The sequence below is a fragment of the Molothrus aeneus genome, chromosome 3, assembly GCF_037042795.1.
Source record: "Molothrus aeneus isolate 106 chromosome 3, BPBGC_Maene_1.0, whole genome shotgun sequence".
Taxonomy (NCBI): Eukaryota; Metazoa; Chordata; class Aves; order Passeriformes; family Icteridae; genus Molothrus; species Molothrus aeneus.
This window is the reverse complement of record NC_089648.1, coordinates 58,980,927-58,997,382: the sequence shown is the minus strand read 5'-3', so window position 1 is coordinate 58,997,382 and position 16,456 is coordinate 58,980,927. Positions and strand designations below refer to the sequence as shown.

At 38.1% G+C, this 16,456-nt stretch overlaps 2 protein-coding genes across 7 annotated transcripts in view; one reads left to right on the top strand and one right to left on the bottom strand.

Annotated features, from left to right (window-relative positions):
• L3MBTL3 (L3MBTL histone methyl-lysine binding protein 3) overlaps positions 1-13,503 on the top strand; it is a 78,512-nt gene extending 65,009 nt beyond the window's left edge. For all 4 annotated transcript variants that reach the window (XM_066547027.1, XM_066547028.1, XM_066547029.1 and 1 more), the window contains exons 19-22: positions 3,511-3,602; positions 8,141-8,304; positions 9,087-9,149; positions 11,624-13,503. In XM_066547027.1, coding sequence (XP_066403124.1) covers positions 3,511-3,602; positions 8,141-8,304; positions 9,087-9,149; positions 11,624-11,767 — 463 coding nt within the window. In that variant the 3' untranslated portion in view covers positions 11,768-13,503. The remainder of the gene's footprint in view (positions 1-3,510; positions 3,603-8,140; positions 8,305-9,086; positions 9,150-11,623) is intronic.
• A 1,679-nt stretch (positions 13,504-15,182) lies between these two features.
• Positions 15,183-16,456, bottom strand: part of SAMD3 (sterile alpha motif domain containing 3) — a 42,370-nt gene continuing 41,096 nt past the window's right edge. For all 3 annotated transcript variants that reach the window (XM_066545758.1, XM_066545757.1, XM_066545760.1), the window contains 2 exons: positions 15,942-16,024; positions 15,183-15,696 (listed from right to left, as the gene is read on the bottom strand). In XM_066545758.1, coding sequence (XP_066401855.1) covers positions 15,379-15,696; positions 15,942-16,024 — 401 coding nt within the window. In that variant the 3' untranslated portion in view covers positions 15,183-15,378. The remainder of the gene's footprint in view (positions 15,697-15,941; positions 16,025-16,456) is intronic.

The window sequence follows — 16,456 nt, the reverse complement described above, 5'->3', positions numbered from 1 at the left end:
CAAAGCAGTCCAGTGATTTGTCTGTGGAATTCTTAGAAGCAGTGGGGAAGGAGATGGAAGCTCTTCAGCTCTCTTTATCTTAGAAATAGAGGGGAAGGGAGTATCACAAGGTATATAAGAAATAAGAAATACATGTCAGAGGAGAGGAAAAATACAATACAATTATTGGCAATTGAGATTCTTCTTCCTAGGTTTGTGTCCAAATTATTTTATATATACAAATATGCACAAACATGGAAAAATTAAAAGTGATTCTTTAACTTCAGTATCTGGCATGTATTTTTGACAGAAAATGACATGAGAACTTTTTTATACCATAAATATTATTCTCCAGTGCAAGTTTGGAAACTATATTTGAAGCTAAAAATACACAATTCAGTGTTTTCAAGGGGATATGTGAGGCAATAGGATTCCCTACATTTTTAATTAGTTACAGTATCACTACATTATTTTATTGACTATTTTCAAACAGAAATAGATGGCATCCTGAAGAAGATGTGTCATTTGTTATATATTTATATGAGCTACATTATTTTGTGTTCATAATATATGAACTGTGTTAGCAATAATAGTGTCTTGAGAGACAGAGACAGGAGAGTTGGTATTTTATGGTAAATAAACCAGCCCACAGTAAAGCTGATGATTGAAATGGAACTGTTTTGTTAAGAGCTGAACTTTGGTGATCTTTATTGGGTCCCTTCCAACTCAGGATAATAAACAGCATTCACTAGTCATACTCTAGTGAATTTAAACAGTGCAGAAAAGAAGATGGCTTCAAGTGTAATTTTGAAATAACCTGTGTTAAAAAATAGATGTAATTCATAATTTTTATCATACTTACAGTAAATTCAAATTTTTTTTAGAAATATACTTTGGCTTTACAGACTACGTCTTAAAATTAATTGAAGAAAAAAAGGTTTTTTTTTGGAGGGTGTTACCTTTAGAAGACTTAAGATAACCAATACTTGTGCTATCTGTTCACTGTGTTGAGTCAGTTTTATTAAGAGAATAAGTGTTGTGCCAGCTTTGAATTACCCAGAGACTTTGCAGCTTGTATTTCAACTGTTTGAATACACTGATGACTGGCTGCATTCTATCGTCTAGCTTTCCTCATTCATTATGTATCTAGCAAAGTCATGGAGGACTTTCAGTTGAATAATCTCCCTTTGAAAAAGACATGAAAAATAATGTTCACAACATTAGGTATATATGAACTGCTGGGGTTATAAAATATTGAACATCTGCTTATTGCAATACCCAGTGGATCTTTTTAGATGTGTATTCAAAGTACACATGCATAATTGAAGACATAGATACACACACTTGTGTGCTCTTTAGTTGCTGAGCTCACAGTGTGGATTTAATTATGTTTGACTTCAGTTCAATTGTGTATACCTTTGTATTCAAAGGTAGTATTTTGTTTCATAGAAGTCTTTCATTGAGGAACCAACCACAAATGATCCCAAACATGAGTTTTATTTTGTTGTGTTAAATCTAGGTGGTACTCAGCTAATCTCTGGTTCCCCTTACTCTTTTTCTTTTCTCTCTCTCTCTCTCTTTTTTTTTTTTTGTCTCTCTATGCATCAAACAAGTATACTATAAAATTTTGGTTTGCAAAAATATAATTATGTACGTAAATATTGCAGTGTGTCCCTCTGGAATGTTCCTGAGATTAAAAGTCATGATAAAAATTACATGTCTACAGCATATCCAATTTTAAAGTATCTTCAGAGTAGCAAAAGAATTTCACTGTATCACTGTAATAAAAATTCTATTCTGGAGATCTTTACAGTGAAGGAAGCTGAACATTCAGACTTGGGAATGAAATTAAACTGGCTCTTAAAAAAAATCTATTTGTCTTCCAGCCTCTTACCCAAAACCTTCAATTCATGATACGGTCATATTTAACTAATGAGGTCAAATTTCTGTATGTATGCTGCTATGAAAATTGCCCTTGAGAAAATAGGGAGGTGCTTGTTTCCTCACAGGATTAGGTGATATCTCTTCCTTAGCTGAATTAGAAAATTTTCTGTGTTTGTGGAGTTTGGAAAATAAGTTTTAAGTGAATAAATTTTTCTGAGGAAGATACTGTAGAGAAGTCCTTTGTGGCACAAGAAGTTGTGCCTGCTCTATGCATTCCACTGGTATTAGTTGTCATACTATTATTATTTGTGTCCTGTCATACTAAAAAGGCTGGATTTCCTGATCTGCAGTGTTCATTTGCATTACTAGTGTGATAATTATATTTCTGTTGAAGTCAGTGAACCTGAACCTCCTACTTGATTTAGTCACAAATGTTTTCTTGTACATAATATATCAATGGTATTCAACAGTACAAATGTAATCAGTGGAATTAAATAGGTCTGTTTCTTCTATGGATTTGTGTTTTGAGGTTAGCTAATCTTGATGCCTAACAAAGTGTTAGGTGTGCATCTGCTTTTCCTTTGTGATTTTGACATTTGTTAAGGTGTTCTTCTGGACTCCTTCTGTGGTAGATAGTAAAGCATCGGTTCATATAGTAGTGGGATTTCTTGTAGTCTTGGCTCTAAGAATCATTCTGTTTGGTGTCTATTTTTAGAAAATGCTCATTATGTACTTGGTATCTCTGAGTGCTCTGAGTATCTGTGATGGTTTATTAAGAATCGACCAAAGTGTTCTGAAATTCTTAAAAAGCAGAAGCGAGTAGACACATAATGTCATCAAATTCCTATCACTTCACATTTGTAAGAAACCAGGAAGTACCAGGAGGTACATCTGGAAATGCCTTCTGAAGGCAGAGTTTGAAAAGGAACTTCCCAAGGCTGACTTTAAGAGGGGAATGTACACACCCCATACATCCCCACCTTGAAAAATTCTCTTATTTCCACATCTCTTGCCTGATTTTTCTTGACAGGGGGAAGACATTCCTCTCTGCAAATTATTGGGCTGGCAAGCTTAGGGAGCAGCTGGATAAGAAGTAATGCAAAAGCAGATGCAAAGGAATATAAATGTTTTTGGTGATATTTTTGGGATCATTAGCAGCTGCACAACAGGGTGTCAGTAACTGTACTGACAAGGAGTTGATGCCATGTAGAGATGAATGTTGGGCAGAGGAAAAGGAGTAAGTGTTATTTCAGACAGCTCCTGAAAATGGGCTGCATAACCAGCCAGGCTTTGTAGGACACACGGCTCTATATGTGGGTTTCACTCTTCCCACCTTATGATGTGGACACATCCACTACCTCCATTTGTGTATTTTCCAGTTTCAGTTATTAAGTCAAGTGTGTTGGTATGGTTTACATAATATTAGTTTACACTATTTTTGAGCCTTCTTTGCAAAATTCATGTCAGTAGTCATGCTATTCTGTGTAAGTCAGAAGTAGAATCCTCTTCCTTTCTTTATTTTATAATGATGCAGCATCCTTTGTGTGGGAATCCTGGTGTGTCAATAGTATTGCTAGCAAGAGATTTTATCATGCTTAGTGATTTTTATGATGTACTAATAAAAATTGAACATCTTCTTTTCCTCAGTGGAGTACTACAAACAAAGGATGCCATAAAGCACAAAGAGTGTGAAGATGAGGAGACAGAAAATAAGCTGCTCATTTCAAACGAAATCAAAGGTAAATTGGCAGTTCTTAATTTGTTTCAAATTAAAATCTGTAAAAGTGAAGAAGTGTGATGTCCCTTGAAATTCTCATGAAACTGTATTGCAAATTATTTTCCACATTCACTGTCTGTGTCCAAAAATGTCTTGACAGAAACACTTTCAGCATTATGTCCTGGTTTGGGGCAAATTTGGAAGGAACTTCCAAAGGGATGTTCCTTAAAGGGCAAAATTCAGCAACCCTTCCCCCTACCTGTTCAGGAGATTATCTTGTAACCATCAAAGGTTTTTCCAAGAACTTTATCACAGTTGTAAGGATGAGTGCAAAATGAATAGCAATATAAAAAAATCTCATTTCAATGATGTTTTTCTACTGACTTTTCAAAATAGTTTATTAAATCAGTCTGAATTGTAAAGATATACGATTCACTTTTTGCCTTGAAAATGTATTGAAAGTTAAAGTACTTACACATTACAGATACAATGCAAAATTAAGGTGTCTTATTTAACCCAGCCTCAGTCTTGTTGAGGGTGATGGCCAGATTGTGGCTCCTCATTGGTGAGACAGGAAAGTTCTCATATAGTCTCCAAAGATTTCTTCCAATGTGGACTTTTCTTCTGTTCAGTGATGCTGAGTGTCTGTATGTACAGCTATAGCAAAACTCTTGGCTGGACAGATGGAAGTAGCTGTTCATTAATAATTTTTATCCTCATTGTTTAGAAAGAATACAGCACAAATCCAGAATATCAGAGTCTTATATTTGCTAATTTTTTCATGTGTAAATCTTAGTACCAGGTTTGTTATTAGACTGAATCAGTGCATTGTTGCAGTGCAGCTTTGCTGCAATAATTTTATTAACTGATACAAGGTCAATGCAAGTTATGTATCTTAACTTCCTAATCTTAATTCCTTGTATTTTTAGATTATTTTCTTCAGCAATTTTTTGTACAACAACAGTTTGAAAGCTTTCATCAAAATTTAGTAATTGGCTTGAGTAACTCTTTCTTCAAGAGCTACATGTCTTGCCTTTTAAGTGAGCTCATCTCTGTAAAATGCAGGAAATTCTTTGAGACTGGTAGAGCTTACATAAAGATAAAATTGAGGCAGTGGTTTATTTTTAAATATTTACCTCTTGTATTTTTTTATCTTAAGACATTATTTATCTGCCAGTACTTTTCAGACAGATCTGAGGCACTCTGGTGAGTGTAAAATTTGAGAGATTGCATCTATTGTAGGAGCTGTGAAAAAAACTGTATTAGTGTTTTGAAACATGTAGTTCAGTATTCTAGAGAAAATGAAGCATTAAAAGAAGCAAATCTCTAAAGCAAATAGAAGAGACTTTTTAGTAATCTTAGCTATTTTGTTTCAGCGGGAAGGAAATATGCAGCTTTGATGTTAACTTTTGCATTGTTTGACACAAAAAAATTCAAATAGTTGGGAGCATTTTAAATGGTCTAGTATTGTTCTTTTAATTCTAAGAAAACTGGACTGATTTTGTGACACATTTTGAGTTTGACAAAATTGACACCAACAACCTCTGCTCGCTAGGTTTTTGCATAGTTAGATTTAGGAAAACAGAACATTTTCTTACATTATTGTCTGGAAAAATTTGTCCTTTTTAAACACATAATAATGTTATGTTATTATGTGTTTAAGTAGGATGGCACATTTAAGCTGTAAGAGGAAAATGGATCATTAAGTTCTTGCTATCATGGTCATGGAAATCTCAAGATAAAATAATTGTGCATTTACGAACTGTCGCTGTTGGTACCTGTGCTTTTTGCCCTGGGTTTTTTGGCATGTCATTTACCTTGTTATTCTTCAGCCTACTTTTGCCATACTCACTTGACCAGTTCCCTACTTGATAACTTTATAAAATGTGTACTGCTGTCTTCCCTTTGTTTGGAGAAAGATTATTTGGAGCTAAAGAACTCCACTGAAATCACTTCCTCTTCATACTAACTTTTTTATGGGCATAAATCTTGTGCTTAAAAAGCTTATATATCTAGACCCATGCAGGAGGCAGTGAGCAGTGTTAATGGTCTCTCATTAATGCCAGGAAGTATTTGCCACTTACCTTCTATGAAATATAAGTTTATATTTTGTTCTATGGTAACTCATTAGGAAGATAGAAATGAACGCTCAGAGAGAAGGATAACAAGGTGGTGTAAAGTAAGAAAAACGTAAAGGCAGGTGGGCTGATGCTGAAGCAAAATGTCATCAGAAAAGACATGGTTAGGATTTAAAAGTGTGAACTTTGTGCATCTGGCTGCTGTCTTGTGGAGCTGGCAAGCAGATTTTGTTTCTTCACTTCAGTGCTTGAAGAAGCTGTTTGTGGTTCTGTGATGAAACTGGCTGATCTCTGGTTCACCTCAAGTTAATCTTCTAAATGTCCCAGTTGAGACATAACTTGGAATATATCTTATATTTTCTATGGCCCAGAAAGACAGACTGCCTCTCTATGGGAAGCAGAGCATGCAGAGTGAGAAATACTCCAGAGCATTCCCTACTCCAGAGGATAGGGAAAACTTTTAATTGTCTGGTATAAGAGATATAGATTGTAGACAAAGTGGTGTGTTCTGGGCTTCCTGTTACAAGGTTACTCACACTAAATCTAAATTTCCTCTTTTTTGCTGTTGTGGTTTTATCTGCCACAGGGCTAGGGACTTTTATTTTTAATTTTTTCAATCTAGTTGAGTAAACTGTACTTTACATGGTCCACTGGTGCTCTTTGCCTTACCTGTGAGGCAGATACTACACAGACTGAGAATGCTGTTCACTATGCCTGTACCTATGTGCTGTTGTATGTATGCATATATTTATATATGTGAATACAGGGTGTGATTTGTGTGGTATTTTCTTCACACAGCATAATAGTCTGCTATTTATTATTTATGTGGCACTATCAATATATTGCATATTTTGTGAATGAAGGGAAAAAATAGCTGAACACTTAACATTTCCAACTCTTGAGAGACCTTGCCTAGAAGGAAAAGATGAGAGGGTAAGGATAGGGAGGGGATTTGAGGAACAGTTAGAAAGATACTGTTCTGTAAAATATGCTTTACGTTCAGCATAGTTTCTGCCTTTTACATTCCTTTCTCACTGAGATTTTTATTAGTATTAGAGGCTCTAAGGAGCATTTGTAAAACAACAGTGAAGTGTAAAAAGACATTTAGGGAACTCTCTTTGAAGAATGAGAGTATAATGGTAATAAAATATTAAGGAGTCTATTTTAAAAGAAATGAATGGGTGGGCTGACAGTGCTGAATAAATGGCTTAAGAGTCAACTTCAGGATAATAGGCATTAATATGAAATGAGGATAGATCTTGAAAGTAACAAAAAACTAGGCTCGAGGAGCAGAACAAAACAAGCAAATGTGATAACATCCTATGTTAGGTGTATTATACACCAGCCCCACTCACTGTGCTGGCAAAAATCCATAATGGGAATTTGTTGGGTGCAAATGTGTGAAAACTAGAACATTGTGGTTAATAGCAGCTTCTCAAAAGTGAAAGTAGAATGGAACTGCAACAGAAATTAACAATCCAAACAAAAATAGCATAGGGATTTGTGAGTAACTGCATGAACCATGTCATTAAGGAATATTAGGCATTAAGAGTGTACATTGTTGGCTGTTCCTTAAGAAGTGAATCTCAGAGGTTTTCCACAATCAGAGTTGGCAATTGGGAAGTACTTGGGCCTGAGTTCAGAGAGCAGGCATGTTGCTTTTGCATTGCCAATGGATCTAAATGAACAGGGATGTCATATGCAGTTTGACATCATTCAAGGTATGACTCTTCACTCTTTCCTGCTGCGCACATCTGCAGCTGCTGCTTTTCTCCAGACAACAGCAGCATGTGTCTGAAGGCAGCCTCCCATCAGTGCATTACCTTTGGGGACACTGGGATGGGAGATCATTCCCTTCCATTATGGATGAGTGAGATAAAATGCAGCACGGAGGAGTTTAATATTATTTTCCAAACAAAACATTCAATTAAAGCGTAAGCAGAGAATTTGCAGACTTTTGTGTTTTTTCCTCAGAAGAACTGAAAAACGTTTTGTTGTGGATGAGCCATAAATGTTGTGTGGGCTGGGACTGTATAGCTGATTCACTTGGAATTTTGTAGCAGCACAGTGCTGCTTTTGATTTTCTAACGGCTCAACCCCAAAGTTAAGTTAATTCTTGTATTGCTGTACTACTATTAAATATGAGTGTGATTTATTGTACCAAAATATTTTAAATTGTTTGACCTGTGGTGTGTTATCCTAACAGATCTGATGGCATGGAATTGTGTTGTGTTGAAAGAGACTTCTTCCATGTAGGAGTAGTTATATTTATAGAGAGCCAATATAATGATAGTCATACTAGTGGAAGAACAGTCATGGCACTTCCAATTCTGGTTTGGCATTCATGGCATTTTACTATTCAAGCAAAACTGTACAGCTTGTGTAGGGAGGCCCATGAATAGAAATGAATGTGCTTTTCCCGTGACTGATCTCATCATTGACTGAGGATTTAATTCTTGTTTCTTGTTTCCTGTTGCTGAAGATGTTGAAGAACCCAACACGCAGAGGCTTCTCTCCCAACCAGTTATTGTGTCTTCTAAGTTGCAAATCCCTGGCCTACCCTTGCGCTGGGAACAGCAGAGCAAGCTCCTTCCAAGTGTAGCTGGGATCCCAGCCAGCAAAGTTTCTAAGTGGAGTACAGATGAGGTACGTTCCCCCTATGTCTTCTATCTTATTACCACCGTCCTTGAAGGCTGATTCAGAGCTTTAGATTATCCCCATAGATTAAGAATAATACATGACTCCTCAGAGGATTAGACTCAGCCAAATCTAACATGTGATCCCCAAAATGCTCATCCCGCTGCCATCCAGCCCCAGAAGCAGAAGTATTAATTCATATGTGTATTGATGCAGATAAATATGTGTGTGTGTATATATATATATATAAAAGCATATTCACTGGTGTTTTAAAGAGAAGTGCTAAATGTATGGCCCAGCATATCAAGTGCTCATGGTCTCCACTACCAACATCTAGTCCCCACACAAACATTCTGGAGGAATGGACCCCAGCGTAGGGGTCTGCATGAAGCAAGAAGCTATTCCTGGTGCGTAGTTTGGATGTGGCACACTACTTTGGAGAGTGAGAATATAGTGCAGAGAGGAACTGTATGGATATGGTCAGGCCATAGCACCTGATTTTAAGATTAGAGCCTCTGTTTGGGCATGTAGCAATGCTTGGACAGACACAATCTTGTAATTGCTTTACTTTCACAAGTACCTGTGACTGTTCTCTGCACCTGAGGCAGTTGGATCTCATTTAATCAGAGAACAAAAGAAGCATGACTCTCTGCACTTCCAGAACAAGGTGGAACACCTAATATGAGACTGTAAAAACAATAGATAAAAGACTTTAATGATTGTCATCCTTAAAGACTATTTTGAGAAAACGTGAGTCTAACTAAATCTTTTGTTGTATGCTTTGGTGGCAGGTCTCTGAATTTATACGAAGTTTACCAGGATGTGAAGAACATGGCAAGGTGTTTAAAGATGAGGTGAGACAAGAAAGCTTGGTAGAAATACATATAAATTAGTAGGAAGAAGTGTATGGAATCATAGAATCATCAGGGTTAGAAGAGCTCTTTAAAATATTAGGTCTAACCCTCCAACCTAGCACTATCCCTCTAGCCTCTAAACCTTGCCAACCAGCACCAGATCCAGATGCCTCTTAAACTCTTCCAGGGATGGTGACTCCACTGCCTCCTGGGACAACCCATTTCAGTGCCACATTGTTTAAAGTCAGATGCAAATGTATGGAAGATTAGGTTGGTTTTCAGGTCATGAAATAGGAGAAAGTAAAGAGAAAACCAGCCAAGTGTCAGCCAGGTCTTTTTCCAAATTTGTTCCTGCCAATTGAAATTACTTACAAGCTTTGTGATTTACTGTTCTCTCTTGGTCTGATTGGACAAGATTTATAAGCAAGGATGTTATTTTAGTTCTCCAGGATGCTAGTAAGTAAAACAAAGCAGAACAGGAGTTCGAGATAACCACCCCTTAAAACTCCTTGCATCTTGTTTCATCACATTTAGCTATTGATGCTCTTCCTCCTGATATAGCCAATTTATGAAGGTGATTTAACTCAGCAGCGAGTGAGAAGACCTGAAGGTTCTGATGAGGTTCAAAGGAGCATGTACTCACTTTGTGAGCATGTCAGGCGTGCATTTCTGTCATCTGAGAAGATTGTTTTTCCAAAGTTGTCATTAGGAATGGATAGGGTTTTAGATACATTAGGCCTTATAAACTAGGATGTCTTTTTTTTTTTTCTGCTCAGAGGTTTGTTATTCCTTAATGTTAATGCTTAGCTTCAAGAAGGCAGTTTGATCACAGATGCCAGAGTGATCAGGTGCTTATCCCAGCCAGACGACCTGAATGGGCAGAGTCAGCCAGCCTTTCAAGTGAAGAATAATTTTGCTGCTTAGACTTGGGAAGGCATCTCCTGAGGAAAATGCATACAGATGGCTCTGCTAATCTCCTGCAACAGAAGCTTTCAGGCTGTGCTGTAGACTGTAATGACTATTACAGCTGCTTATCAAAGGACTGAGATGCTGCATCTCTGGGCATTTGACACTAGCTCAGATGTTGAGCATTTTAGTATTCAAGCCTGGATTGTTCCCTATGTCACTTAGGGTGTCTCATCAATGAATTTAGAGTTAAAAGTTGGCATATTGCTAATCAAGTCAGCAAACACCAAGTGCCACAGAGATGCTGAATCCTTAACACTTTCATTCTCAGAGGTGTGAGAAAATATTTCCCTTCTCTAAGATTCAGCTTCTCAGGCTTTGTCTGTGACTAGTAAATTAAATGTCTCCCACTGAGGTCAATGAGGTCATTGAGGCATGGACTAGCTGACATCAGTAGGTAGAAGATGCTGGTTCAAACTGCTATATGGAAATGAACCCTCAGCCTGCTTCTGTTAAGATGCTTCAGCTTTTTATTTGGGGGGCCCCAAGTTCACACACTTCAAGTTCTGAGCCCACCAAGTCTGGCTTTATGTATGAAATGAGTAGAAAGTAATTGTGGGTTACCACATGGTGCTGTCCTGACTGCAGTGTTCCTCAACTTAGAGTGCTGGGGTGTCATTTGCAGCATGTCTGATTCAGAAAACTTGTTTCCTAGCCCTACAGGAATTTAGACTGTGTTTATCTCATGTTAGTATCTTTAAGGCTAAGCAGTGCTTCTGTCTAACCACAGTTGCATTTTATGTATAGCTATCCAGCTTACACTGAAAGTTTACCTATAGATACCTAAGTGATCTGAAACTTACATAGGAAATGTTGGCCCCATTGAAGCCCCTGAAGTGAGGACCTTGGAGGCTCTTCCTGTTGGGATTTAGCACTCCTGCTGAGAGAGTGATTTGCTTTCAGGAGAATGTTCATTTGTAAAGTTTAGTAAAATATCAACAATACAAAGAAAAAATATTCCGTGTTTTGAAATGTTCTGTTGTGTCCAAGAGGCAGTTTTATTAGCCTGGCTCCTATTTTCATCTGGGATCAAATTCATTTCAATTTGCTATTTAGTGAGCAGAGAAGTGGTGGCCTGAAGGGGATTCCAGCTCTATACCTGGGAGTGAGATCCAGAAGTTTCTCCCATGGATGCTTGCATAAAAGGAATAGCTAAGATGTTTAAAATCATTGCTGTGCTTCAGTATAGTTGAATTACACTTAATTTACCCACTTTACTTTTCAATAGGTTTTATATTGTCAGTATGAAAATGAGGACCGTTTAGCTAAAAATTAGCCAGACGGTTGTTTTTGAGCAGGAAGAAGATCATCATCCTGTTCTCTTAGACTAGCTGATCTGTCTAAAGGTTGAAATCAAAGCTCTCCTGAAAGCATTTGAAAGTGCTTGTATTTAGCCAGTCCTTAACTTTGTCTGAAGTTGCTGGGACTTTTCTTTTCATGTTTTCTGAAACTTTTATACTGCTGCACTGTCAGACCTATTAATAGCTTTGTGTGTTTTTCTTTTAAAGCAAATTGATGGAGAAGCATTCCTGCTAATGACCCAATCAGACATAGTGAAAATAATGAGCATTAAACTGGGACCAGCCCTAAAAATCTTTAATTCCATTCTGATGTTCAAAGCTGCAGAGAAAAATTCACACAATGAACTTTGAAGATAATGGAAAATGTGCACGAACCAGCTTTCTCCACTGGAGCTCATGTTTTATTCAAAGCACAAAGACTCACTAGAAGTGTTTAGTAAGGACTCTCAGAAAGGAAGAAACTGAAGTTCAGCACTCGTGGACTATTTATAATCTCCTGGAGCCAGTATACATCTGAATCCTTCTGGGAAGTGTTCAAGCTTTTGAGAAGGTACTGTGTGACAACCGAGTCAGCTGGTCTTATTTACCAAACTAATGGCGCTAGTTCTCCATGGATGGTTAGGATCCCTAACTCTCTGGGGACATCAAGAAAACCTTCCTTAATTATTTATGCTGTATTATATAAGGGAACGTTAATATTTTCTAAGGATTCTTGAATTGTACTTCATGTACCCATTTTACTTTTCAGAAGCTTTTACTTCATTTTATCAAAATAAAAACTGATCAGCCAAAAATTAGGCTACAGGTAGCCAGATGAGACTGTTATGGCTAATGTGTATTTGTGCCATAGTTTGAAAATGAAACACTTAATGTTACATATGTGACACTTTATGCTACAGCATATTACTTTACAGATAATAAAACTGTCTGTTTGCTTGTAACAAAACAAACCTTGTTGAGGTTGAAATTATAATGCTTTTTTGATAACTGAATGTTTTTACTTTTGCACGATTACAAAACTGTTACGTGAGTTTTGCCACCAGCATATTTCATGTATTTTATCAAAAGACCAGTATAGAGAAGGCTGCAACTGAAAAATAAAGTTTGGCTTTATAGAAGATTTTTGTTTATGCTGCACAATAGAGTCCCAGCCATTTACATGGAGTCTGCTACAGTCCATCAGAACATGGAAGAAAATAGGAGTATTTTGAGGCAAGGAAATTAGCAGAAAAGAAATTACATTCAATTGTGTCTGCACTTCCCAGTCTTCAGCATAGTTACCACAACAATGGAGAAAAACTGTGCTCAAGCTAGGACTGCTACCCTGGTTTCATATTCTACAGAGGTTTGCTTTCCCAGGGGTGGGAGAATTATTTTACTCACCACTTCCTAGCTGAAAACTCTGATTTGTAAATGAATAAGGCATATGGAGAAAGGCAAAGCACAGGGAAAAGGATACTTAAATGCTTGTGGTGCACTGGCACATGCTAGGTGTAAAATACATGTAATTCACCAGGTCATTAGCAGGCTGCAGATGTCACCAGCAGGTACTGAGGTAAAGCAACCTCCTTTCTTGGAGGATTATTATAGGGAAAGTCATTGCACGTGGTATTATACATGCAAGATGTAAACCAGATGCACTTTATATGGGAGAAAGCCTAGCAACCTGTATACTGAGGACTGCTCCAGAATTCTTTGCAAGAAGAGAGAGAAGAGTTGAATCAGGTTTTTTGGCAGCCCTCTGTTTAGTGCTGCAGTGGGCAGTTGCTCAGCTGTAGAACTGAGAACAAACAGAACATTCCCATTGCACAGAGCTGGGAGAATGTTACATCTTCCCACAGATTTTGCTAGGCTTTTCTTTGGCTGGAGTTCTTAAGTTTTCACTCTCTGTGTCCCTTCCAGATCATGTAGGTGATTGGTACCTGCCATAATATGAGGTGAAACAGGGTCAGTATTAAGTAAGTTGCATTGCTCTGTTAATTTCCTCCATTATCATTGCATAAATAATATTTTTACATTTTGTTCAATATGTGTACGTTCAAATTGCACTCTTATTGTACTACAATACAAATAAAACCTGAACTGGAGCCTCTGTTACCTTTGTGTGTGCCCAGGACTCCCAGATGAACCCAGCTGCTCCTGATGGGTGTGTGTGGAGTAATTTCTCACTGTAGCTCAGTGCAGCCAGTAGTTTTAAAAGAGCAACTTAGCTACTGCTGTGTGCCCTCTCCCTCAACACTTACTCCCAAAGCTCACATCCCCCTGGCCATTACAATCAGAATGCCATTTGTAGCCCTGGACTTTGTCACCACCAGCACCTGAAGTTGCACAGGCAGGTCTGTAAAAAGCTAAATTCTTCTGTTTTCTTTCATTGTCTCCTTCTGTGTAGTTTATTTTCCTCGACCCTCTGTGTCTGTCCTATGTGCCAGGTCTACGACCTGCAGTGATAGCCAACAAAGAGAGCTGCAGCTCAACAGAGATTACCTGGGGATGTTAGCACCTCCCTGAATTTTTATTTACAAGTACTTACAAAGTACTGTGGTTTAAGAAATTAATTTAAATTAATACTGTTTAGAAGAAGTAGAATAAACCTCACTTGAGCCCAATTTTTTATTCACACAGCTATCACATACAATAATGAGGACATACACAATCTTTACTTTTGTATCCCATATGATGAGGTAGCTGAGTGTAGCCACCTCTGTTACAAAAACTACAGTAAACAAATTTTCTTTGTTGACTAAAGAAATCTAAAACCACTCATCAGACCTACTGAATCTCTGAAATGGCATTGGTTTTTGTTTTGTATCTGTGGTAGCCCAGCCCTCCCACTGGTGAAGGTTCCCTGCATTCCATGGGAACCATGTGAAGCCTATAGCAGGAGAGTTTGGCCATCAAATGCAGCCATCTCCTTTCATCCTGAAGGATCTCCCACTGTCATCACTGCCTTGGAGTCACCCCTGCACAGCCACAATTTAACAAAGCTTCTGCGATCTTCCAGGCTGTGTGTTTGAGTGTTTAAAGAATCATCGTGACCACAGGTGCTGCTTTGCCTACGCTGACATTTTGGAACCGTTGCGAGATTGGTCTCTAACAGAAAGCAGTGTTTTAATAAAAAGCCAGTTTTTATTTCTAATTAATGCAATGGGTCCTGGCTGCTGTTCCTATCACCAGGCACTTGCCCAAAGCTGTGCAATGCCAGACAGCAACCCTAGAGATTTTCACAAAGAAGTTAAGAATGGAGTGTTGGGAAAGAGAGAAGGCTGTGGAAAAAGAGAGGAGAAGGCTTCTACTCTGTGTAGGCAGAAAGTCACCATGTGGAGAAAGCTGATTTGTTCCAGGGAATAAATTTGGAAAGAAATGTTCCCTCTGCAGCACCAATGCACATGGCAGCATCCCCGATAAGTCATTCTTGCTGCTTTGAGAGCTCGTCTTAGAATGCCTATTTAGTAAATTCAGGATTAATGTTGAAACAAAATGTTTCATGCAAGAAGAAAACAGTAAAAAGTTGTCATCCTGTAAATCAAAAATCAGGCCAACCATTTTAAAGCACTAAAATTATTACATTAGGCTCTCAGCAATCATAACATAATGAAGTAATGGTAATAAGTAAAATTTTAAGTTGTGCCATTTCAAAGCATTAACTTTATTACCATCTAAAGCAGTGACATGCTCATGTTGGCTAGTAATTTTTTTTAATTCTTACAATCAAATATATTAATTTTTCAAATGCTCCTTATAGAAAAATAATACATAACACATGAAGTAATCTAGAAAATTTTATTATCTCTAGACTCCTCTAAAATCTACATTTAAAATCAGGAAATTGCTTGAGTTTTAATTTTTTTTTTTAGAAGTAGCCAGTACAATAAAAAAAGGAGGGCATTACTAAACATAGCTTTTAAATATACATACACTTTCACTAGAAAGAATGGCACAAAGGGATTTATTTTGACAAAATATCAAATGCTCCTGAGAGGAGTGCTGGGTGCACCATCGGATACTGGATGCTTGGGTGCCTCCAGCCCTGTCTTTACCAGGGTGGGCAGAGATGCTGGGTTCCTCACCTCAAAGACCAGGGACTCCAGGAAGTTCAGTGTCCTGTGGATTCTCTTTGGGCATGGGATATCAAACACATGGAATGCAGCCACCAGTGCCGCCAGAGCCATGGTGCAGTCATCAAGCTGGGCCAGCTCTTCCCTTTCTATGTACAGGGCAAACTCGCATGAATTCACGTTGAAGGGATTTTTCACTTCCAACACTGGTGTCACTGCCTTTACCTAAATTCAAAAAAGGGTATTTCAAATGATGCCACAACATTGCTACGATGAACAGGTCAGAGAATGAAGTAAGCCTGATAACATTCTTTGAAGTTAGGTAGTATTTCTGTGAGCATTTCTACTCCAAAGGCAGGCTAATGTCACCTCTTCCCAGAACTAAGCTGAGCCACCAAAAGGCCAGGTGATGTGCATATGCAGGTGATTAAAGGAAGAGAGACCAAGGCTGCTGGTGCTCTGTCTCCTACCTCCTCGTTCACTGCAGCAAACAGACTGGAATCATCTCCAAAGACCTCTGGCAGGAGTAAACATGCAGCAGTCATTTTCATGTCTGTCAAAGGCAAGGATTTATACTACATTACAAATGAAAACTTTCTGGCACTGCAGTATCATCCTGGAAAAACAGATTGCAGCCTATGTAATAGTTAACAGCTCAGTAGTGGAGCTGTTGTTCAGTCCACTTTGAAGAGTAGTTTGTACCACAGTCAATATTTAGGCAACTCAGCTGGCAATGAACATTAGTGTCAAATAATTCATGGGACTCTGCTACCCAATATTACAGTTCAATTTTCCTCACAATAAGTAAGCTGGCCTTTGGGTTGCTTTTAGTTGAGTTTGTGAGCTGATAGTCTTCCTGCTCTCACTGCCCTTTCCCAAACTCCTCTCTCCCCAGTAAACTGAAGTCCAGGGAGTCCTGTTTCCAGGACTCTGCTTTGAAGGCTGTGGTACCAGCTGGTGCTGCAGAACCTCCTGACACCTGGTA